The 25,198-nt window shown below is 33.1% G+C and overlaps 1 protein-coding gene across 1 annotated transcript in view; it reads left to right on the top strand.

Moving 5' to 3' along the window:
• Positions 1-25,198, top strand: part of LOC117790185 (collagen alpha chain CG42342) — a 105,649-nt gene that overhangs the window by 54,543 nt on the left and 25,908 nt on the right. The window contains exons 4-9 of the mRNA XM_034629511.1: positions 15,579-15,658; positions 15,731-15,838; positions 16,699-16,767; positions 18,002-18,055; positions 18,240-18,410; positions 19,456-19,561. Coding sequence (XP_034485402.1) covers positions 15,579-15,658; positions 15,731-15,838; positions 16,699-16,767; positions 18,002-18,055; positions 18,240-18,410; positions 19,456-19,561 — 588 coding nt within the window. The remainder of the gene's footprint in view (positions 1-15,578; positions 15,659-15,730; positions 15,839-16,698; positions 16,768-18,001; positions 18,056-18,239; positions 18,411-19,455; positions 19,562-25,198) is intronic.

Below are 25,198 nucleotides of genomic sequence, written 5' to 3'. Positions count from 1 at the left end.
CTACCTCCCTCCCTCCCTTCACTCCAGAGATTCTCCATTGCATATTCAGCTGCCCAGCTATCCAGCTATCCATCTACCCACATAATACATTCATAGCCAGCAAGGGGAGACAACAAGTGAAGAGAGAGGGGGGAGAGGGGAGAAAGAGAGGCGTTGGGGCAGAAGAAGGAGGAGAAGATGAGTGATGGCTCGGAATATCGCGCATATCGACATCATTGTCATTGTGTAAGTGTCACTTCATCTCATCCAACAGGCTGCCGCAGTCTCCCTTGACTCCCTCAGAAATATTGCACATACGCCGTGTATGCCATGGCGCGTATTACGCGCTGTCATTCAAGTTATTGCCGGTCGAAAGACCGTGAAGTGTGAACTGGTTTTTACTCGATGCCTGTGTATTTCTGATCTCTGGTGACTGACAGGCGGATGGCTGCTTAGTTATGCTATTGCATATTGCAGGGAAATGCAACAGGAAAGTGGAAATAGATAAAAAGATACAGATAAATATACATGAGATTGACATGCAGAGTAAACTATGTAAAGAATGCTTTATTTTAAGCTAAGATATTTATAAATAGATAAAATAATTAAACCAAAACAAATACAAGTGATAGCAAATTAAATAAATAATAGTTGAGCATAGCAGAAATGTACAAGAAGACAGTGAAAATAAATAAAAATAATAATAAAATAAATAAAGATACTATACCTGAGGTTGAGATGCAGACTTATCCATTTAAAATTTCTCGCTTTTAAACTTATTCAGAATAATAAATATAAATAATGGCAATTAAATAATTTATTTTTAGAAAAAAAAACTTAATAAATGCATTAAATATACATAAATAAATAGAAGTATTATAATAAATAATAAATTGACAATTTGGTGAATTACAATTAGCATTATATTTTCATATTTAGCACTGGCAAATAAATAAATATGAATAAACATTTCAATAAAAGATACAATTTAAAGGCATTTAAGCTTAAGCCAATTTTAAGTTAAATAAAAGCCAAATTAAACCATAACTCGTCGTCAATACGCAACGTTCTTTTGTGCACTTTTCCCATTGGTTACATCCTATTACGCTCCTCACTTATTTCGACCATAAAAAAAGGCTTACAAAATACACGCAAAAATGCCACACACGCGAGTTTACAGGCAGCGACTCGTCAGCATTAAAAAGGCCCATAACAATGAGCGTGGGAAGGAGGAGAAGAAAGAGGAATGAAGGAGTGAAGATGGGAAGGAGGGGAAGAATCAGCTTATTTGGTACTGGGAAAGGCTTATTGCCATATACACAGTCTGTCAGGCTGGTTGCCTAGCCAAGAAGATGCACAAACAGATACAGATACAGATACACAATGATACAGATATAGATACAGTTACAGCAACAGATACATGCATATATTTACATACACTCTGCAAATTTATTTTATATTTTTAATATGTGTATATAGATATTTTATAAAATCGACATCAATCATGGGTTTGATTAAGAAATATGTTTCAAAATTTTTAGAAAAATATTCGTATATTTATATTCCTTAAGAAGGGCAATTTCAAATATGGGAAACAAGTCTTTTAATAATAAAAAATACTTTCTTCATTTTTAAAATAAAATTTCTAAAACTTTTGGATTTGGATTCTAAACGCAACTTTTTAAAATTTCTGTTAAAAATTTAATTTTTTTTTTAAGGGAGATTTTTTTTTTGAGTGTATTAGTATATTTAGGTTGATTTGCTTTTGGATTAAAGAAAGCCATTATAATTTTGATAAACTTGTTGCTTTATTTAATAAAATAATTTCTTAATTTTTAGAAACAAATTTCTTAAAAACAGTTTGATCTGGAGTGAAACTTTCTAAATTTTAGTTTAAAAATGTAGTTTTTTTTTAAGGAAAGATTTTTCTTAAGTGTTTTAGCATAGGAATTTCTTCCACTGATAAAAAAAAGTTTTACAATTCAGGCTTTGGTCTCAGAACAAAGATTTTTGGCTTAAAAATAAATCGAGAACATAAAATTCTTAAATTAAAAGAACACATCTTGATTGTAAGAACATTTTAAATCACACCAAGTTCTTATTTTAAGAATAAATGTTTTAAAAATTAAATAATCTTAGTTTTCGTAAATTGGTCTTAAAATAATCTTATTTTAAGAACAAAATATTTAAGATTAATGTTCTTGATTTTAGAAGTTGTCCTTTTTTTCATTGTGTAGATACATTTTTTTTGTCTATAGATTTTTCCTTGGCTGTACAAGTATACGTATATCTTGTAGATACATATTATTTTCATTCATTGCTGCATTGCTCGCCCTCAACTTGTTTCATATTCGTATGAATTTACTTTGTATCACTTGTCACTTTTTTATTATCATTGCCCTTTGCTGCTGTTGTTGTTGTTGTTGTTATTGCGGTTATTGTTGTTGCTGCTGTGATTTTTTATGGCGCATCCGCATCCAGATTCCTCTGCTGTTGCCACTGCCGTTGTTATTATTATTATTATTATTGTATCATTCTTCATCAGCTTGATTCCCATTCATTGTTGTATTCACAAGGCGCACAAATATTACACATACACCAGTATCTACTATATATATGTAAATGTATATGTATATGTATTTATATACAGTTTTTCCATTATTTGTTTGATGCTGTCGCAGCTGTTGAAGGGATTAATTTCTTGATTTACCCTTGGTGCGAGATATTCTCTACATGCCACATCAAGCTGCCACACAGTAGGTGCGGAGGATGCTTTTGTTCTTTGCCGTTGTCACTGGCAACAGTTTCCTACTCACTACCTCTTCTCTCTCTCTCTCTCTCGTCAGTCCTCCCCTCTTTTAGAGCTCAATTTATCTGCGGCTTTTCGCTTTATATTCTCTCTTTTTCTCAGCTGCGATGCAATTGCGTGGAAACGTATTGAAAGTAAGTGAGTCGCCTTTTTTTTCTGTCTTCCCCCCATCTCTTCTTTCTCTCCTCTCTTCATCACGCTTCCATTACGTTTTCAATCGTCAAATCCAGTTGGAAATATGCTAATGTCAGTTGGTTTTGGAGAACAGAAGCCGCCCCTCAAAATTCACATCACTAAAAGCGTATTAAATTCTTGTCAAAGACTTTCTATTGTGAAGGGCCTTCAATCTGAAACTTTACGCTACTCATTCTTCGCTTTTCCCCCACTCATGTGTAGTGTTTTTTTTTCATGTGATTATTATTATCTTTGCTCTGTCATATTGTTGATGAAATTGTTTTAAATTCTTCCTTTGTTGGCCACTTTTTGTTTTTTCAGTTGTTAATCCGACACATTTGCTTTTATTTCTATTGCTCTTCTTGTTTTTCTTTAATTTCTTTTGGATTATCCACAGGGCATCAATTTCGAATATTTGTTTACTATTTGTTAAGAAAACACACGCAACAAAAGGGCTATATGACTTAAAAGATATAAATAGGATTATAGAGAGATACAACTAGCTAAAGTATGATTTCTTTTACACTGTTAAAGTGCTTAAAGTTTAGATTTAAAAATAAAGTATCCTAAAGGTTGCTCACACTCTTTTGAGCTGAAAACTTTTCACTTTTTGGGTTGTCGTGTTGTCAGCAGCTTAAGCCTTTTGCCAATTACTTAAACATAAGCAACGCTTGGGGATTTACAAGTGTTTTTTTCCGGCTGCCAGTTTTCCACATCCCTTTGCCCTTTTCTTTATCTTTTTTTATAGTCATCCCAGCTAAGGGATGTCCGCTTTATTAAAGTGAGCTCCTCTTCAGTTGATCGTTTGGGATTTATTTTTATTTTATTTTGTTTCTTTTCTTTTCTATTTATTTACTTTTTTTGTGAACGGGTGCTAACATAAAGATTAAGCTTAGTTTCGAGTGCGCAAAGTTGTTTACATTTTTTCAAATTACTACAAGTGTTTTTTCTGAAGTTTGTTGTTTACCTGACAGTTCTACTTGATTTTTAAAAAGTGCAAAAACTCTGCTTGACAGTACTGAATGCACTGTGGAATTACCGCTGAAAAAATATGCATTTAGCTGAGTTATTAGCCGAAAAAAAACAATTCCATATTTCAAATAAGTCGCCTGTCAGTCAGAGGAATTAACCCAAAGTGGTTGAGAAATGGCCTAATTGTCTGTAGCCAAATGACTTTTGACATTTGTGGCTTTTATGAAATGCCTTTGCCTGAAAAAGATATACCAAAAATGTCTGGCATATTTTATTATCAGCTTAAACGTTGCTGATTTTTTCGTTTTCCCAGCGGACTATTAAATTGTCATATTACGCACTGTAAAATGCCATTTAAATTATTCAAATGAAAATGGAAATAAAAATAATATGTATAAACAATAAAAACAGAATTATTATGCATGCGGTTGGGACTTGAATAAATCAAAGCGTAAATTGTAATAAATTGCGTAATTTGAATTGAAAATCATAAAATTAATAACAAACAAAAAATAAAATAGTAAAGGAAAGCAAATAAATTCACCACATGATAAATATTCGCACAGAAATGAAATGTCAAATAAATGTGAAGCTAATTTGTCAGTTTGTTGTTTGTCCACATGACAAACAGACGTCATGGGGTCAAGGATCAAGACGGGGGTGGGGAGGGGAGAGCGGGACAGTCAATCAATTTGAAATGGAATCGAATTCTGTGATTGCAACGCAATTCGAAATTCGCAATTAACTCGTGTATTCTTTAAATGGCAGGGCAATTACCTGTAATATTTATGGCTCAAAACCGCACACATTTGTCGTGTGTTGCATGTTAACATGTGTTATTGTCAGCGAAGGCGTTGAAGGCGTGACAATATAACTGTTAATTAATGGCAGTGCAACAGGCCTCAAAGCACAGTGGCAAAAAAGCCAAAATTTTTCAGCTTAAGCTTTCTTTATTTTAGTTCAAAATAAATTTTATTACGTAAATTTAAGATGAAAATTGATATGAAATTATAGTTTTGTCTTTTTTAAGTAAAAATTTAAAAATACAACGTATTACTTCGTTACTTTTAAATGAGAATTAAAATTTTACAATTATTTTTAATTTCTAAATCGAAGATGAAAAAAACGTGCTATTTCGTAACACTAAAATAAAAATTAGAAAATGGTTGTTAAATTGGAATTTTTATTTTATTACTTATAACAGTTGCCAACCATAGTTTATATTTATTAATAGCTTCGAAAATATTATGCAAATCACAGAAATTTGTCAGCATTTTTTAATTTAATTCTGTAATCTACAAAAAATTTAAAATAATATCTTTTCATTTTTTAATGAATTAACAGGTAATTATTTTTGTGTACGATTTTTATTCGAATTCAGAAGCAGATCGCAAACACATAAATTTCGTAATTATACAGAAATATCAAAGCGTTGAAAACTTTATATCTTTTAAAAATAAACCATTTACAAGATTGGACATTAAAAATTTATATAAGCTAATAAAGCTTTTTTCCCCACTGTGCAACGGGGCGTTTTTACCTGTTGATGCTGTGCACTCGACAAATACGCTAATGATACGCCGCCAATGCATCAATGCATTATTAGAAAAATTCATCACGAGATCAAACTGTCAACACACACACACACACACACACACACACACACACACATACAGATTGACACACACGCAATGCAGATAAATCGCACAACCAATGAAACAATGTTGACAACAGGCAAATTGAAGTTGGTAGTGAGTAGAGAGAAGAGAGGAAAGTGCTGATTATGGTAGGGAGGGGGATAGCCGTCCCAGCTGATTAGTTAACTGAATTTATGGCTGTCATTTAATTAGGCAAAAGCCAAAGCTAAAGCTGATCACAAGCCAACAAATCGATGTGTTGCATGCAATAAACGGATTCACTAATTCAACAGATTTGTCAGGCATTTGTTGCCAGGTCACGACAGAGTAAGAGACAGAGACATAGACAGAGACAGAGACAGAGACGAAGGATAAACCCAGTCGTAAGTGGCACACACAACCCACACACACACACACACACTCACACACAAACATATACATAATACATTTGCGTGTGTGTGGATTGCCAGAGTTTGTCTTGTGCAAATTTAACATGACATCAAAACTAAAGATAAACCAAAGCAAATTCAACGCACACTTAACATATGTGCATGTTTGTCTGTCTGTCTGTCTGTCTGTCTGTCCGTCTATCTGTCTGTCCGTCTCTCGGTCTGTGTGTGTGTGAGTGAATTGTAATTGTATTGGCAAGATATAGTTATTAAAAGTATGCCATAATTCGGTCTCAAGATAATCAGTACAGAACAGCCTGAAGGCAACCAATTTGGCCCACAATAACAACAAACAATATTGTAATTGATGCATAGATAGATAGAGTCACTAAATAATTACATGCTCATTAAGATTGAACTTGTCTCGGTGACCCAAACTCAATTAGGATCTGGTATTGTGGCCATTCAAGTGCATTAATTAACCAAGTGTACAAGGATTGTGAATTTGCAGACGCATTGAGAATCTGGCTTATAACATTAATAACTTAATGTCAACTAGTTCAACTGCAAGCTGACTGAGAATGAAGCACATTTATTTATTTAAAATATTCAAAAACTTATAATATGTAACAACATAAAATAAGATTTTACAATTTATATTAAAAGACACAATTATGCAACGATTGAAAAACACACTAAGACAAGTTATTAGAAAAATCATACTAAAAAATCTATTTAAATAAAAAACATATAATTATTAATTAAAAATTAAAATCTTTAATGTACTGTGTCTATTTAAAAATATAATAAACTTATCTTTTAGATTGAGCTGCTTAGGATTAAAGATTGCTTGTTAGTTTCCTATGATTTATACTCAATAATTGTCGAGGCAGCATTGTCATAGTCCTCAACAAGTTCGCTTAATGAGCTCTCCTAAATCAGTGAGGAATGGACCTTAACCTGTTTGACCAGATGTCGCAGGTTTCACTGTAGCAGCCGAGAGGCAACTGGCAAATGACAACATATGCATAAACATAGATATTCTTGAAGTAACAGCAGTTGCTCTGCATTTACATTACGTATACGCAGTGGAGTACTTACAAGTGTGCGTGTGTGTATCTCAGTGTATGTGTGTGTGTTTGGGTGTGTTTGGGTGTGTGTGCCGACAAGTGTGCAGCAACTGCGAGTGAAACAGTAGCAACAACTTGAGACGAAGGACACGTACCGTTAGTGAAATGGGATACAGACTTTGGTAACGACAAGAATACATATACATATACATATATATCGTACGAGGGTGGGCTGATACGTGACCAACTTCAAACTGTCATATCTTGATCAAAACTAAACCGATTTTCGAGCATAATGTCATTTTGATCATGATTTTTTCTCTTAACTCATTCTGTAAAGAAATCAAAGAATCAAGTCGAAACTAATAAAGATTACATTTTCGGATCCGGAACATTCTGAAGCATCTAATTCGGTAAAAGTTTCTATTTGAGTTTTCTTCTTTCGGCTTCGGTTTCAATACCGGTACGTAACGGTAAACTAAATCAATTTTGAAACATTTCTAGATATCTAGATCCAGAGGAATAGCATTTTTTGAACGAATTTAATAAAATTTGAAGGCAGCGTAAATTAAGATGCCAAACCATGAACAAAATGGCAATCCGTTTAAAAATCGATTCAGTTTTGACAAAGTTATGGATCTTTGAAGTTAGTCAAACCTTGGACATAGCAACTTTACAAGTCAAAATTTTTGTTAAATTTAGCATGATTTTTTACAGAAAAATGAAACGTCTCAGAATCAAATTTAAAGTATTGTTTAATACTAATTACGATATAAGGAGTTGATAAAAAGTGAAAATTTGAGATTTAAAATTTTCAATTTTCAAAAATCCAAAGGGGGGACCCTATGCTTTTAAATCAAATCCAAGATCTAGACCGAAAATAATTTTTTATAAAAATATAATAAAGTTTGAATGCAGAATGAATTTAGAGGCCAAACCATGATCAAAATGGCATTCCGATTAAAAATTGGTTCAGTTTTGTCAAAGTTATGGAACTTTGAAGTTAGTCAAACCTTGGACATAGCAACTTTACAAGTCAAAATTTTTGTTAAATTTAGCATGATTTTTTACAGAAAAATGAAATGCCTCAGAATCAAATTTAAAGTGTGGTTTTCTACTAATTACGATGTAAGGAGTTGATTAAAAGTAAAAACTTGAGAGTTAAAATTTTCAAATTTAAAAAATCCAAAGGGGGGACCCTATGCCGTAAAATCAAAACCAAGGTCTAGACCGAAAATAACATTTTATAAAAATATAAAAAAGTTTAAATGCAGAATGAATTAAGAGGCCAAACCATGATCAAAATGACGTTCAGATTGAAAATCGTTAAAGTTTTGCCAAAGTTATAACAGTTCGAAGTTATAAAAATTAAAAATGTTCAATCTCAAGTTTCCATTTTTAACCAACTGCTTATATCGTAATTAGTATAAAACAATACTTTAAACTTGATACTTAGACACTCTATTTTCTTTTAAAAAAAATTAAGCCAAAATGAACAAAAAGTTGACTTGTAAAGTTGCTAGATTCAAAGTCTGACCAAATACAAACCTGCATAACTTTGTCAAAAAGGAACCGATTTTCAATCGCAATGTCATTTTGATCATGAATATTTCTCTAAATTCTTTCTGCATTCAAATTTTATTTAATTTGGTAAAAAACAATTCTTTTATTCTCGATTTTCATGCTAAAATTTCACTTTGTAAATTTAGAAAATTTGCAATTTTAAATGTCAATTTGATTAACATAGGTCAATGACTTATCCAGCCACCCTCGTGCTTAAAGTATCGTGTATCAGGAGAACAACGAAAGGAGCAGCTACAAGGGCAAGGACAAGGACAAAGATGCAAACTGAAAGAGTTTTAGCCATTTCAAGTCAGGGACAAGTTATCGAGTTTCATTCTCCAACAGTTGCAATGCTTTATAATACACATTGTTGTCCTTGCAGCTTTTGTTGTTGTTGTTGTTGTTGTCGCATATCCTTGACATAGCAGGATGCAGTTATTGAAGATTCACATTGGCAGACGACAAAAAAGCAACAGCTGACAACAACAACGACTAAACAAATGTCCTTGCTTTGAACAACTTTTTGGGAAATGAAGAACAAGAAAGTTTTCACTCTTATGTCACGATGAAAGAAACTGCTCGTCATTTTGTTTTAAGCAGAGTTTTCCCATTTTGCATGTGCCATTTTCCATTTGCCATTTAGCATTTTGCCTGGCAGTGCGTTTTAGTCAAAGTAGGCAAAAACAGACAACAACAAAAAGACGAGTGAGCTAGAAGTTTGCCATCAATGTTCGCATTTTGGAGTTTTCCTTTCGCTGCCAGTTTTCACAGCAGCTTTCACAGCCACTTTCCACCGAAATGGCCTTGACAGGATGTCGTTGCTGCAGCTGTCAGTAAAGTAGATACTCTCACACACACACACACACATACACAGATACAAGCATGTTGAGTTTAAGATACTTTTTGGGCGCGGCTAATGAAAATTCGGAAGCATCTCGAGGCTTGAAATTCATTAGAGAGATGCCTACTTAAACAAACTTTTGCTTCACTGACTAAAAACTTTGTACATAAGTCAAAGATCAGCGTTATTTACGCACATATAACCCCACACACACACACACACACACACACACACACTTACATTTTTATAGAGTGGGAGAAATCGAACTACAGCAATCAGTTGGGCAAAGTGCAAACAATATGCTTGGCAATTTAAAAAGGCAAAAACGACAACTCAGCCCAAATAAGATCCTTAGCTTAATGTCCTGATTTGCCGCTTGACTGCGTTGCTCAGTTGAAACTCAATCGACGAGACAAACATATCCTATTGGATGAATCTGGTCGAAATACATGTATCTACAGCTATAAAATTGATTCCCTATGGGCATTTTTGACTAATGATACAAGGAATTAAAGTATGAGATAAACATGTTGCTTTATTGAAAACACTAGCCAGACTTACTCTACACTTTTGAAAAACAAATATATTAGAAACACAAAACTAAGCAGTTTTTAATAAGAAAATTAAATTTAGGACACTATAATGAAGAAAGTACTCTACAATAAAATCATAACATTTTTTCTTACTATGTATTTAGAATTATTCTTCAAAAACAACTTTTTCCAGATTTTGTGCTCTAAATATTCGTTTTAAATTAAATTTTCTAATTGTTGCTAATGATATTTGGTTTTTTTTTTTTAATTTTCTTCAACTTTTTGGAATTTGTGTTTTTCTATAATTAAAACAATATTCTGAACTCGCATAATTAACCTAGGTTATGCCAACATCTACACACATATAAGTGGGGTTTATTTGCAGCTAATTAAAAGCAACTCTAGGGATTCCTATGCATTTATTAAGCTAATGCTTTTCTTTGATTAAGCTTAGTTGTTTTTAGTTTCAAATAGTTGAGTAGAGTGCATGTATTTGAGCAAGTTTTTAAATTAGTCAGGTCTCCATGGAGAGTTCTATGCAATCCCAAGTGTGTCGACAAAGTTGGATAATGGTAACTAGCACTCCGACTAGAATTTGTCCTCTTTTAACTGAGTCAATTGGCTGCTGTACTCTTCCCAGCTCTCTCTCGCTCTTGCTGTTCCTTTCTCTTTCTGTGTCTGTGAGCTTATCTGTTTGTCAACTTGTTTGCCTCTTGTTTGTTGTACGTGTCGTTGTGGTGTTGTACGCACGTAAACGATTCCGAGTATTTATTACGCGTACAACTTGACATAATTCCGTTTTCCGCTCCGCCAGTTGAGTCAAGGCTCGAGTCGAAGACAAGACAAGCTCCTCCTCCTCCTCCTCCTGCTCTCTCCACCCCACTCCTTAATACCCTAACCTACAAGTTGAGGGGATGAGCTACTGCAGCAGTTGAACTAATGTTGACAGAGGCATCCACAGTCTTTTTTTCTACAACTAAGAGACCTTAAGGAGGCAAGTGGAGGAAATGGAGTTTGACATCGATATGGATTTATGGGTAGCATGTGTGCGAGTTGCATCACGCACTCATTCAGCTCCTTCAATTGCCATCATCATCATTATTATCAACAGAGTTACGTATTATCATCATTAACAACAACGAGTGTGTCGCAAAATAAAAATAAAATAAGTAGAAACAGGCTTAAGCCGAGCAAATTCGACTGTCAGAGTCCTCGTAACAGAGAACATTAAAAACTAAAACATATATATATAGAAAATAAATACAAATATTATTTATAAAAAAGAGGATTTCGATAATCTGAACTCTTAAAATATCACGCTAAAATCGCTTTAAAAAAATTCAATCTGAGTTTGATTTTTAAAGTGATTACGCTTCTAAGTAGCTGAACAAATTTAGTTGTCCTGAGCTCTAAAAAATCTTTACGTATTAAAAAAATTATCCTTACTATACTTTCTATTTTTGCTTAGATTTATTTCCAATATTCAAAAAACTTTCTCATTTATAGGCATTTTAGATTTTACTTCAGCTTAAAACTTTTAAATTTCAAAACAAAAAAAATTGACTTTACTTACCAAACTTGGTGTGTCTAGCTCTTTAAGTCATTATGATCTTTCTATGTATATTCTTATCTTATTATTCTGTTGATATTGATCAAGTCTATATATACTTTATGAGTCTGCCTTCTTCTGTCTATTATGCGCATTTTGGATTAAATAAATTAAGTAGACTCTTTGTGTTTTTAAAGTGCAGGGTCTAATAAGTTCTGACTTAACAACTTTATCAGAGCAAAGCGCGTACTTAGTTTTCCACATAACTATGTGTGTGTGTGTGAGTGAATGTGTGTGTGTGAATGTGTGTGTGTGTGACATACAATGGGATTTCTTAGCGCATTAGCGCAGCAATAACAACAACAACAACAACAAATAAGAACAACAAATACCATTAGAAGGCAACAACATCGACGCCATCAACGCGAAAATAATACGGAAAATGCGGCAATAATGGCAACAAAGCTGGAAAATGTGGGGATGGAAAAACTGGTGTAGGAGGCAAAACGATATTATGATTATGATTATTATGTTGTTGTTATTAGATTAAGCGCAATTTTCACTTCTTTTCAGCATTTTCTTTTCACTCTGCGCTTTTTTGCCCCATTTGCCATTGTTAGCACAACGCTTTTGGTAGCTCGACACTTCCGTTTGGCTTTGGCTTACAACACTTGACGCCTCCGTCAGTTGGCCAAGTTACCAAGTTACCAAGTTACCAACTTGCCAAGTTATCCGGGAATAGGCCCAAAGCGACAATGAGACAACAAAGCAACGAGGCAAACGTCCATTGTTTTAAGTTAGACTGCGTCTTAGCCACGCTTAATTGGTTAGCTTTTATTACTTGGCCAAGTGAGGCACAGTGGGCGCATAAGCTAGCATGGCACAGTGGTCAAAGATGCTGTATCTTTTACATACTGTATAATTTTACACATAAATTTATGAAACTGAAGACAGCTGTTAGATAAATATAAAATATTTGCTTATATTTAAAATTAAATATTATGTCTATTTTCTATAGCTATCAGAAATTTATATGAAATTTTAAAACTTGTTTTCCAATATAATATAATTTAAAAAGTCATTTGATAAATTGTTATTTCTATTCATTTGAAAATAATTATTTCATATTTATTTTCTGCTAATAGGCAGCATCAATTTAGCTACCAAAATTTTTAGTTGATTTAAAATTAATTTCAATTTATTTTTTACATACCAAAAATGACCTGCAAAATTAGACAATCAGGTAAATTGCATAATTATAAGTAATCTAAATAAATTATAATTGTATTTTTTAATAACACTTAAATTTATGTCAATTTGCCTTAAATTTGAGCAACTATTTTGAGAGTGCAATTAAGTTTTCTATGCTGAACCAGAAAAATTATATGCAGAGATTAATTTTTCATCTATTTTTTTTTTTTATTTATATATTTTATTCAGCAACTCAGCCAACAAATTAGATTTAAAAAAAAAACATTTTTATTATAATTTTAAACTTTGTTTAAATCCAACACAAAAAAATAATAAATAAAAAAATATTATATTTTATAGTTGAAAACTATTTTTTTGAAAAAGTGCATTGATTACTTTAAGCAATGTTTTTAATAGGCTAATTGCAGTTGAAACAAATTTGAAATAATATTTCAGTATGATTTTGAAATTAATTTTAAATTTTTTTCTTATTTTAAATGAACTTGAAGTTAATTATCAGATCCAATTCTAATTTGGTATTTAATCACTATTTTTTTTTATAACAAATGTACCTATGATTTCCGTTGAGAAGTGAGAAAATTTCCAAGCCAAAGTGGCACCTTTGTTGCCATCGAGTTTTCCTCCAGCTCCCAAGCGACGAGGCAAGAAAATCTTTATTTAATTAAATGAGCAGCCAGCATTAGAGGGGCGTCTATGGAATCGTTGGAGTCATGCTGGCTGGCCGATGGAGTCGACTCGACTGCCTGTGGCTGCTCACATCGCACCTACACAAATTGCCACACCCACCAACTAGACGTAGGCAGAGGGGGGAAGTGGTTGACGCGTGCCGCCCTTTTTTTTCACTTTGGTAGTTTGTGGCGCCATTTTGGCGCGAAATGAATTTAAATTGTTTGGAGAGAGTTGCGTCGTTTCCTGCATTAAAGGCAGCTTCCTTTGCCGCTGGCCCTTCTTCTTCTTCTTCTACTTCTATTTCTGCTTTTCCATCTTTACATTACATTTCTCATTCCCATTCCGATTCTAATTCTCTTGCACCTTTTTTCGAGAGCAGCTAGAAACGGAATTACTTAATTACAACAATTATTAAACAGCAGCCGAAAGGTCTGCAGCAAAAAAAGACCAAAGAAAAAGGAAAATAAAGAAAAACGAAATTAGAGAAAAGTATGGTAAAAACTGGCGCGTGTTTCCTGTTGCTTTTGTTGTTGTTGTTCTTAAGTGTGCATAGGTACAAGGTAAATGTTGTTGAGTTTTTTGTGTTTTGTGTTTTGTGCTCTCTGTTTTTTTGTTGTTATCATTCTCGTTGTTGGCTGTTATTTTAATTAAATATTTTCACACCTACTTCATTTGAGCTTGGCAGGAAAAACAGTTCGTCGTCTTTTGGTTGTTGCTTTGGCATTTTCTTTTATGTAGGTGTTAATTTCCTGTCTACAACAAAGGCCAACAACATGCATACTGAATGTCGGCTCTAATAAGAATAATTGCCAGGACTAACTATAAAGCACGATGTTTGCAATTTTATGCCCCGTAAAATTGCATGCGAAATAATTGAAAAGCATCGAGAGTCGACTCGAATTTTGTCCTGTTTCTTGTTGCGTCTTCTCCTCGGAAAAGACAAAGTTTTCCACAGCGCTAGAATAATAGCAGCCAAAGTGGTTATAAATATTTTGTGCACAGCTTCTGCTGCCCGTTGTCCTTTGTCCCTTGTTCTTGTCCTTTGTCTCTTGCCCTTTGGCCCCAGTCTTCACCCTGTCGAGGACAAAATGCAGCGAAAGCCATTTTTCAGCTAAATGAATTTGCAAAAGTTGCGGGAAAAGTGCGCAAAAAACGGTCAAAAAAGCGAACTTGGGAAACAGTTGAAAGTGCTACTGTTGCACAGTGGGCAAAAAGGCCATTTTAGCTGATAAAATTAAAACCAAAAATACAGAGAGAGCCCACTATAGAGAGGACCATTAAAGGTTGAAGCTTGAGATTAATAATCTTGAATTTTCGAAAAACACAATGCAGAATGAATTAAGGGATCAAACCATGATCAAAATAACATTCCGCTTGAAAATCGGTCCAGTTTTGATAAAGTTATAAATATCTGGGGTTGGTCAAACCTTTGACCTAACAACTTTAAAAGTCAAGATTTTTGTCAGATTTTCCATGATATTTAAAAAAAAAATGAAACGTCTCAGAATCAAATTTTAAGTGTTGTTATATACTAATTACGATATCAGAAGTTGATTAAAAGTGAAAACTTGAGATTTAAAATTTTCAAATTTCAATAACCCAAAGGGGGGACCCTATGCTTTAAAATCAAAACCAAGATCTAGACCGAAAATTTTTTTTTTTAAATATAATAAAGTTTAAATGCAGAATGAATTAAGAGGCCAAACCATGATCAAAATGGCATTCCGTTTGAAAATCTATTCAGTTTTGACAAAGTTATGGATCTTTGAAGTTAGTCGAACCTTGGACATAGCAAGTTTACATGTCAAAATTTTTGTTAAATTTATCATGATTTTTTACAGAAATATGAAAGGTCTCAGAATCAAATTTAAAGTGTTGTTTTATACTAATTATTATATAAGAAGTTGATTAAAAGCGAAAAGGGGACCCTTAGCACCGGAATAAATATAAAATATCTAAGATAGGTTATTCATTTTACCCACTGTATGTGGGCACTTTCATGGAATGGGGATTGGGGTTGAAAATACGCCGTGTCATCGGGCGCATGCTGCGGTCAGCTGCAAAGTTCAATGCGCAACTAATGAGGCGGCAGCTGTTGACCTTTAAACGCAATTCAGACTTTGTCTTTTTGCCTTATTACTTTACAAAACTTTGACCAAGAAAATTTCATTTCAATTGCAGGTCCTCCCGGTCCACCCGGACCACCAGGAAAGCGAGGGAAGCGCGGCAAGAAGGGAGATCCCGGTGACAAGGGCGATGCGGTAAGTACTTGAAGGGGAATGGAAAACGATACAGATAAGTCCAACTTCAATGTTTGACTTGATGATTCTCAGGGCCTCAATGGCATCAGCGGGGAAAAGGGCGCTGCCGGAAAGCCCGGCGATAAGGGCCAAAAGGGCGACACCGGCCATCCGGGCGTGGACGTCTTCCAAACAGTCAAGGTAAGTCGAGGCAGGTCGGGCTTATAAGCTGCTGCAAATCTGCAAATCTGCACTCCAAACTGCAAATGCAAAGTGGAAAGTGTAAACTTGAAACTTTTATTCAAAATTTTGCTAAGCAATTTAAAAAATAAAATTGAACTTTTTTCAAAAAAAAAGCTAAATCAACTAAAAATTTGCCGAACGAATTTATTTAAATAAAAAACTAAACACTTAGTTAAAGTTTGGTTTGTAAAAAAATTCTAAATTAACTTAAAATCTGCCTAACAAATTCTTAAAATAAAAATAAAACTTATTTCATAGCTTTATTTGGAAAAGTATATAATATTTACATGAAAGTTTGCCTATCAGAATCTTAAAATAAATACTTTTGCTAACAAAAAAACAAATCATTAAAATAAAAACTAGACACTTAATTAAAGTTTTGCTTATAAAAAATTTATTTAAATCTCCCTAACAAATTCTTAAAATAAAAATTATACTTATTTCATAGCTTTATTTGGAAAAGTATATAATATTTACACGAAAGTCTGCCTATCAAAATCTAAAAACAAGATACATTTATTAAAAACTTTATTCAAAACAAAAGTTTAATTGAAATAAGAACCTGCATAACCAAATCTTAAAGCTTTTAACATTTAAGTGAAATTTTTATTTAAAAGTTTTGTTTAAAAAATTGAGCTTCTGCCTAACGAAATCTGAAAATCATAAGAATATAATTTTTTTATACAAAAAAATTAAATTAAATCTGTAAAATAGACACATTTATTAAAAATTGTATAAAAAAAAAATATCAAATTTATATGAAAATCTGCCTAACAAAATTGTGCTCTGCTTTTCCCGCCGCAATTTCCCACTCGCAGGGCCTGAAGAGATCGGTGACAACGCTGCATGGCGGCACGTTGGGATATGCGGAAATTGTTGCTGTTAAGGTATTTGAGCCATAAATATGTCTCAACTGTTGTACACTCAACATGACAGACAATGTTGCCTTCCTGCTCTCTTTTTACACTCATTCCTTCATGGCCATTTCTCAAGGCAAAATGCAGTCGGACAGAGAGCTGCAAATATTTGTTGCAACTTGTTGTGTTCTCTCTCTTCTGCACTTGTCCTACGCTCTGGTCACAATTGTGGTTGTAGTTGTTGTTGTAGTAGTAATTGTTGTTGTAGTTGTATTTTGTAGTTGTTTATTATCCTGGTCATTGTTGTTCGTAATGCTTTTAACTTGGCTCAGCTCTTTGGTTTAAGCTTCACAATAAATTTCTTGCTACTTTTTGCATACTTTCTGCTTAGTCACTTTGCTCTGTTCCATTTGAGAAACATGCCAGGACATCTCCCTTCCACTTTTCCCCATTCCTTTTAATCCTTGTTCAATTTTAAATGTCATTTGGTTATTTCCTGTAGAAAATCTTATCATTGGTTTAATGGAATGCTGTGTAGTTTCCAATTTGCTGTTCAAAATAGAAAGTCAATAGATATAGACGTGCTACTATCAATAATCGCGGGTGATTATTTTTAATGAAAATTTAAGATTATTGTTGAAAGTTGACAAAAATTCATTTTTATACACATATAATTTTTAATTATAATTGCTAATTTTGCTTAAATTTGTACTTTGAATTCTACTTTTAACTTAAGAACAAAAACTGTTGCTGCCAAAAAATATTTTAGATTTAAAAAATATTCCATTGTTAAATAAAGACTTTAATATTTTATTTTAAAAACTATATATCTTTATATAATATCTAAAACTGTCATTTACTTAAAATTTTAATCAAATATTGGCAAAGCAATACAAAATTTTTATCTGAAAATTAGGAGTATGTCTCTTATAGTATCATTTAAGAATTTATTTCTATTATTTTGTTGTTGGCTTATCAATTTGGTAAAACCTACTTACAATACTTTATTCAATTGTTTAGAATTTTGAATAGATTTCTTTCTTTAGGTTTGTGGTTGGCTTTTCATTTATTTAATTAAATCTATTTTTAATAATAATTTATATAAATTATAAATATTAATTTGACAATTAATTGCTTTGCAGCAGCTAAAAGTAATTTTACAATTGAATTAATTTTGTTTAATTTAATTTCTTTATTAACCAATTTAACTTTTATTTTTATGCAATTTCATTTAATCCTTTGTTGTGTGTGTTTGTGTTGTAAGGACTTGCAAGAAGCGGGCGTTAACGTATCCGCTTCCACGGTCATACAGCTGAAGGTAAGTCTACGGGTTTTGGCATAAACTATTCCTATTTAAAATGTATAATGTGTATATATATAAAATGCCACAAGATGCATGCCCCTGTTGTGGTCTTCTCTGTATGTTGCACGTGCCTCTTGATTTAGTTGGAAAAACTGTGTAGATTCTATGCTGCTAATAATGATATACTTCAATCATGTAGGGCGAACCAGGAGAGCCTGGACCGCCAGGACCACCAGGTGAACCAGGTAATCCGGGCGTGTCGGGCGAGCGTGGACCACCCGGAGAAACAGGACCTCAAGGCTTGCAGGGAGAGGCCGGACAACCAGGTCCCATAGGACCGCCTGGAGTGGCGGGCGCACCTGGCACAAAGGTGAGTGAATCAAGACGGAAATGTGAAAGAGAACGAAAGCAGAGAAGATAAAATAAACGAAAATAAGAGAGACAGATGGGGATTGAAGGCGATTCATAAGTAAAACAGAGATGTCACAAGGATTAATGCACTGTTTGTATCTGTTGGATAAACATTGTGACGTTTTAAGTGACTCTGTGTATGTGTGTGTGTGTGTGTGCCCATGTGTGTGTGCGTCAGTGTTGCCGAAATAGATAGATAGATCTGTCCTTGTTTTTATTATAACTACTTGAGTCAGAAAAAAATATCAGACACTCTCCAACTGGAAGTCTATCATTTTTTATTAATTTTAAAATTACTCAAAACGCATAAAGCTATATTTTATTTGCAATTTTTTATAATAAATATTAAAAAAATTTGTTTTTTTTTAAATAAAAATAAAAAATAACAGCAATAAAATAAATTTGCAGTTTATTTTTAAATAAATATAATTATAAAATAAATAGTAAAGTTTAATCTATATGTCATTATATTTTTACGATCTAAAAATAAGATTTTAATTTAGTTTTTAATGATAAAAATCAACGACTTATTCGGTCTCTCATAATAAAATAAATTAGATTTTCAGTTTTAAAATAAAAAATAAGAGTATATTCGATTCTACTAATAAACATAAAGAAAACATTTAATTTTAAAAATCATAATTGCTACATTTTATGCTTTTAGAGATATTAGCTATTTGTCCTATATTTCGTCCGTTTAATCTTGTATTTTTTTCATTCCTTGCTTTATTTGTATGCTAGACAATTTGTCCTGTTTTTGTGTCGAGCAGTTGGCATCACTGGCGTGTGTCTGTGAGCTGTCTCCTTTTGTTTTTCCGATTTTCCGCTTATCCCATTGTCTGTTTTTGTTCGGTTTTCCACGTTATTTATCGTTTATTTATGTATTAAGCGCCCCTCAATTGCCCCTCCCTTTCTCTTTCACCTTGTTGCCTTTGCCCTTGGCATTTCCACTTAATTTTCATAGAGACATGTGACTCATTGGACTCTCTGCTTCTCGTTTACAGGGTGACAAGGGCGATCGCGGTGATCGTGGACTCACCACAACCATCAAGGGTGACGAGTTCCCTACGGGCATCATCGAGGGTCCGCCGGGACCTCCTGGACCACCTGGTAAGTGATGACTCTGCAGCTGCCTCTCTCACACATTGTTTGTTTATTCAAAGGCCACTTAGCTTACACACAGATACAGATGCAGATGCAGATACAGCTACAGATACATTTAAGTGGCAACGAGATACAGATACATTGGAAATAGTCGTAAATTAAGTAAACCGCAGCTTATTGATGTTTGGGAATCGCTCGATCGATGGGTTTTTCAAGTGTTGCCACGCGGCCAATTTGGTTGCACATCTGCGGGTTGTTTTATTTATTGCCCCTCCCTTTTCCCCTATCCCCAGAGAGAGTCCCAACTCTAGAGCTAGCCTAATTGAGCCATCGACTAACGCTGTCCCATTAAAACACATTTTCGAATTTTGATGTTCATTTTCGATTTTGATTTGGTCTCTTGGTGTGAAAAGCAGCTCGTTAAAATGTAAATCAAATACCAAATACCAAATACCAAATACCGAATGCCATCAAATGCGTTGAATGCATTTCCGCTGCCTTTTTTATGAACACACAAATTTTTGAAATATATTAAGACCCTGTACTTAAATATTACAGCGGGTCTACTAAGTTTTTCCAAAGGGACCACATGGAGTAAATACATATATTTATTCTTAATCTGCTTAAAAAACCTATTCGAAATGGACCTGTCAGTTTACCTGTTTAACTGTATGCACACTTAAAAAAATCTCAAAAAACTATAAGAGCTAGACACACCAAACATGGTATATATATTCCTGTATGTCTTATGCGAATTCATTTTTTTTTAAAATGATTTTCTATCACCTAAAACCGGATCTGTTCAGAAAATTTCATTAGCATCGGGTAATAAACTCTTCAGATATTAAAAAAAAGATGATAAGGAGAATAGCAAAAGAAAAAAACACTTGCGATAAGTTTTTTTATTACAAAATTGGTATATACAATTTTTTATAATTCAATTCTTAGGAATATTAACCAATAAAATAAACCTTAGTGACTTTTTAATTATTTTATTGGATATCATATTTTTCACACTTCTTTTTGAAATTGTATTTTTCCCGTTCTCGATCTTCAGTTTTTTAAATATCAAGGTATTTCTTCGGCTGTGTAACTTATTTATTAAAGTTTAACTACAGGGTCTTTCACAGTCGGATTCTCTTCACTGTAGTCTGGCCCTTTAATGTTCTAAAATATATAATCGTCTATGTGCTCTATGTATAGTTTTCTTTTTAGTTTATTTCCACATTTGGAAATTGTTTTGCCTGCCGCATTTTGGCGATAACATTTACGACCTTTGTGTTTTGTGTGCTGCCACATGCCGCATGCCGCATGACTCGTCAATTAAATGCCCCACAAATACTCGTAGGGAGCAGCTTCCCACTATTCCCCACTACCCCTCCCTCGCTGCCCGCCCACAACATTTTCAACGATTTCCATTTCCATTTCCATTTTGCCGGCTGCTTTTACGATCTGGCCTAACATATTTCTGCACTTTATGCGATTTTAATAAACGAAAAATAACCCGAAGCACACAGTTCGAATAGTTGAAACGCTCTGGAATCCGATCCGAATTCGAATCCGGCGTTTGTCATAAAAATTTGTAGACCCGGATGGCTTGAAACACTTACCGCAGTCGTCGTAAAAATGCAACTTTATGTCATTTATGTTGCTTTTAGCGGCTCATTAGCATTGCTACTCCTTCCACTCCGTCACTTGCCACATGCTGCACGTATTGTTTGTGTATGCAGCATGTGGCATAGGTCGAAGTTTAAGTAGTTACTTACCTATGAAGCGAGATGATCTCTGTCCAATTGTTTTATTAGGGGTATTCAGTGTGTTTCATTAAACAAACAATGCTACAGACATTACACTAAAAGAGGATTTAAAGACAAGTCATAAATGTTTAGTGAATGCATTGAAGCAGGACATAAAAGAACGGGAAGAGAGGGTTAGATAGAAAAGAGGGAAAATGGTAAAGAGAGAAAGTGAGCTTTATATGAGATTTTAAGCAAATAAGATTTATGACAAGTCCACAAAAATATCTAAATAAACGATATAATTTTAGGCCCATTGTTTTAATGGGTATCCTGTAGACTGGATAAAATTGTTAATTTTTACATATATTTAAGATTATGTTTTTTAAAATTTCGATCACATTTATCAAAGAGATATTCAGAAATTTAAATTTAGTTTTTTATAATTTTATGTTAAAATATATATTAAATAGTTATCAAACTCATTAAGTAGGCATTGTTGAAATGGAACAAACTTTAATTTTTATTTTTATTAAAAAATATTAAGATATAATTCTTAAAATTTAACTTGAATTAAAAATCATAATTTAACAGCTATTTTTTCAATTTTCGTTTACAAAAATTATTCTATAAAAATTTAATAATTAAATAAAATACACTTGCCAGACATACAAGCAAAAATAACAGAAAATTCGCTTAATAATAAAATATATTTTTCGTTTATAAAAATAAAATACACATGCTAAACATATTAACACAAATAACAAAAAATTTGCTTATAATAAAATATTTTTTTGACTTAAAATAAAAATTTTAAAGTAATTATTATAGAATATTTAAATAAAAAAGAATAGTCCTAAAATCTTTTTAATAAAAATCATCAATTAGTTTGATTTAACACTATGTATTTATTTTAAATTTCAAATAATAATATTATTTATATTCAAATATTAAATATGTAAATGTTACAATCCTCGTGTTCTCTAGACTCACGAGTTAAGGTCAGCTTTAGTTGAAGTGATTCAGCATAGACCACATATTGTACAGAGATTTGTCTTTAAGTGCTTGTGAGTACCCCTAATGCATTTGAGCGACCAAAAAGCAGCGCTATCAATTAGGCGCATGTTGAGACCCGCATTTAGTTGCCTCCCACCTCACTTGTCTTATCGGAGCATGAAAGCGTTGCCGTTGTTGTTGTTTTAATAGTTGTAAGTTGTAAATTGTAAGTTGCAGTTGCGTTTCTGGATAAGTATTTAGTTAGTTTGGAGTAAGATCTGAGGCTGAGATAGCCACAATTGTCAATGTGTGTGTGTGTGTGTGTGTGTGTGTTGATGGACATGAAATTGCAATTTATTTTCCCAAATCAGCGTCGTGTTCGAGTCGACAGCTCAGGGGAAATGCGTCTGATTCTGATTCTGATTCTGGCTCGGATTCTGATTCTAATTCTGTTTACGTTTTCTGGACATGGACTTGAGTCATTTGGGCTTGATTTGAATAAATTGAATGTCATTTGTATTTGGAATTCTTTCTCGTCTCTGCTTATCTTATCGTTGTCGTAATTAGTTAAGCTGACTTGTGCTTTATGTGTGGGCACAAGACCCAAGGCACAAGCTCAGCCAGCTGAGAATCAGAGGCCCAAAGCTGGACCTGAGGATGTTTCGATGTTTCGGCAATTTAATGTGTCATTTGTATTTTGTGTCTCTGGAATACAGTCAACTGGTTGAGCAGAACACAGTCGAGCACACAAGACTGTGGAAGACTCTGTAAAAAATGAAGTTTATGTAGATCGAAATAATGTTACTTTAAAGCTATGTCTTACAAAATTTCCTTGTTTTATTATACGTAATGCAATTTTCAAAACATATTTATGCCACGATATTTATCATGTTCGTTAAAGCCTTAAAAACTAGCTCTAAAATTGCACTTAAAATTTTTTTTTTTGTTTAAAAAAAATTGTAAACTTGATTTGATCTGAATCAGCTTAATATATACAGAATTTTTGAGAATAAATACCAGCAAAAAAGTTTGGTTTTGTGGATCGAGTCATAGAGCCAGATTTTGGATCGGTATAGGAACCATTTAATGTACACGCTGAATCTAAGAATTTGGTTCGTGCCTTCGTTTAATCTTATCCAAAAAACTATTTTTATTATTTTCATTTTCCCATGAATTTTAAAATCATTTAAATTTTGTAATAACAAAAATTGAAAACTTTGTAAATATTCAAATTTAATTAAATATAACCGATTATTTTAAGAATTTATATTCAAAGTCTGAAGTATTTGCGTGATTTTAAAAAATACGAATTTTATGATATTATATGTTTTTTTTTTATCGAACCGAGCCTTTTCTTCAAGATTCTGATTCTTTCTTCTCTTTCTGAAACTTAACATACCCTTTATATCTTTCAAGTACAGGGTCTCAAAATCTGCTGGCACAGCAGCTTCGGCTGACACAGACAGAAGTCCCAGTTGTAATATACCAACCAAAAAATGTCAATTTATTTGCTGATTTATTTGAATTTCATTTGAGTTTATAAGTATTTTGATTGCATTTCATCCGGGCAGATCTTTCAGTTTTCTGTTTTCTGCTTTCAGTTTCCTTATTTCTCGTTCGCTTTTTGTATTGTTCAATTTTGTTGTTGCTGCTGCTTATGGGTATGAAATTAAAACTTATCATTTGCACTTCATCTGCATTGGTTTCTGCTAAAGGCAAAGGACCAAAGGAGAAGTGAAAACGGGAAAACTGAAGCGAGGCAACAACAATCCAATATCCTGCCTCTATAAATCCACTCCAACTCTGGTCCGTCTGGTCTCTTTGGTCCCTCTGGTCAAGTTAGCTGTTGTCGGCTGCTGGAATAGTTTTTATTGTGGCTGAAATTGTCGCCTAAAATGCTTAACGCTAAATTATGCCACCATAAATACTTGCAAACCGCCCAGTCCAATGTCGAGTCCTTGTCCGGGTACAAAACAAAAGAGGGATAGCCAAAATACTTAATAAATAAACGGCAAGACAGCCGGACGGACTGGCAAATTTATGCACAAGGACGAAGGACCTCATCACCAGAGCTCTCCCTCTCAATCTAGCTATAATTTTTCCAACTTAATAAATTTTCTATATCTTTTCAAACACACACACACACACAGTCCAGTCTCATTTTGACAAGCTGCACAATTGGATTTATCTATGATATAAATACTCTCTCTGTATATGTGTGTGTGTGTAAGTGTGTGTGAAAGTATAATTGTATAAGTGTGTGTGTGAATGAATGTGTGTGTCTATGCGTATGTGTGTGTTATATAAATGTTCCCATTTAATAGCCATAACCAACAAGAAAATACAAAAAACAATTTCTCATTATTTCAACTAAACAGGTCGTCAGGTTGTTGTTGTTTATGTTGTTGTTGTCTCGCTTTCAATGCTGTTTAGTGGCGCCACCGTGGGGCAAACTATTGTTTTATGTTGACAGATTTACGAGTTCCAAGTATACCAAGTCTAAGCCAGACAGAATTTATTAAAATGCAAACTAGACGTGTTAAAAAACAGAGTTTGTAAATTTTAATATAATATATATTACGACAAACAATTTAAGCACAATTGTTTCAATTTAAAAATAATTCGAATTTTTGAATCATGAAGTGAATCATGAAGCTCAAAATGTTTTTAAATGGTCAGAGTTTTGTTATCCTGTAGCTTAAAATGTATTTCGTTATTTATAGTGATATTTAATAATTGCGAAATAACGCTTGTTCTCAAATTTTTATTGTAAAATCACAAAAAAGTGTTATTCCATAATTTTGAAACGAAATTTATTTGTTAATCAGTTTTAGAAATTATAATTTATAAAAAATAATAATTATTTTATAATATTTTAATTGAAATTTGAAAGAAGGAATAAATAATAATA

Source organism: Drosophila innubila (assembly GCF_004354385.1).
Source record: "Drosophila innubila isolate TH190305 chromosome 3R unlocalized genomic scaffold, UK_Dinn_1.0 2_E_3R, whole genome shotgun sequence".
Lineage (NCBI taxonomy): Eukaryota > Metazoa > Arthropoda > Insecta > Diptera > Drosophilidae > Drosophila > Drosophila innubila.
This window is presented reverse-complemented; position numbering and strand designations above follow the sequence as displayed.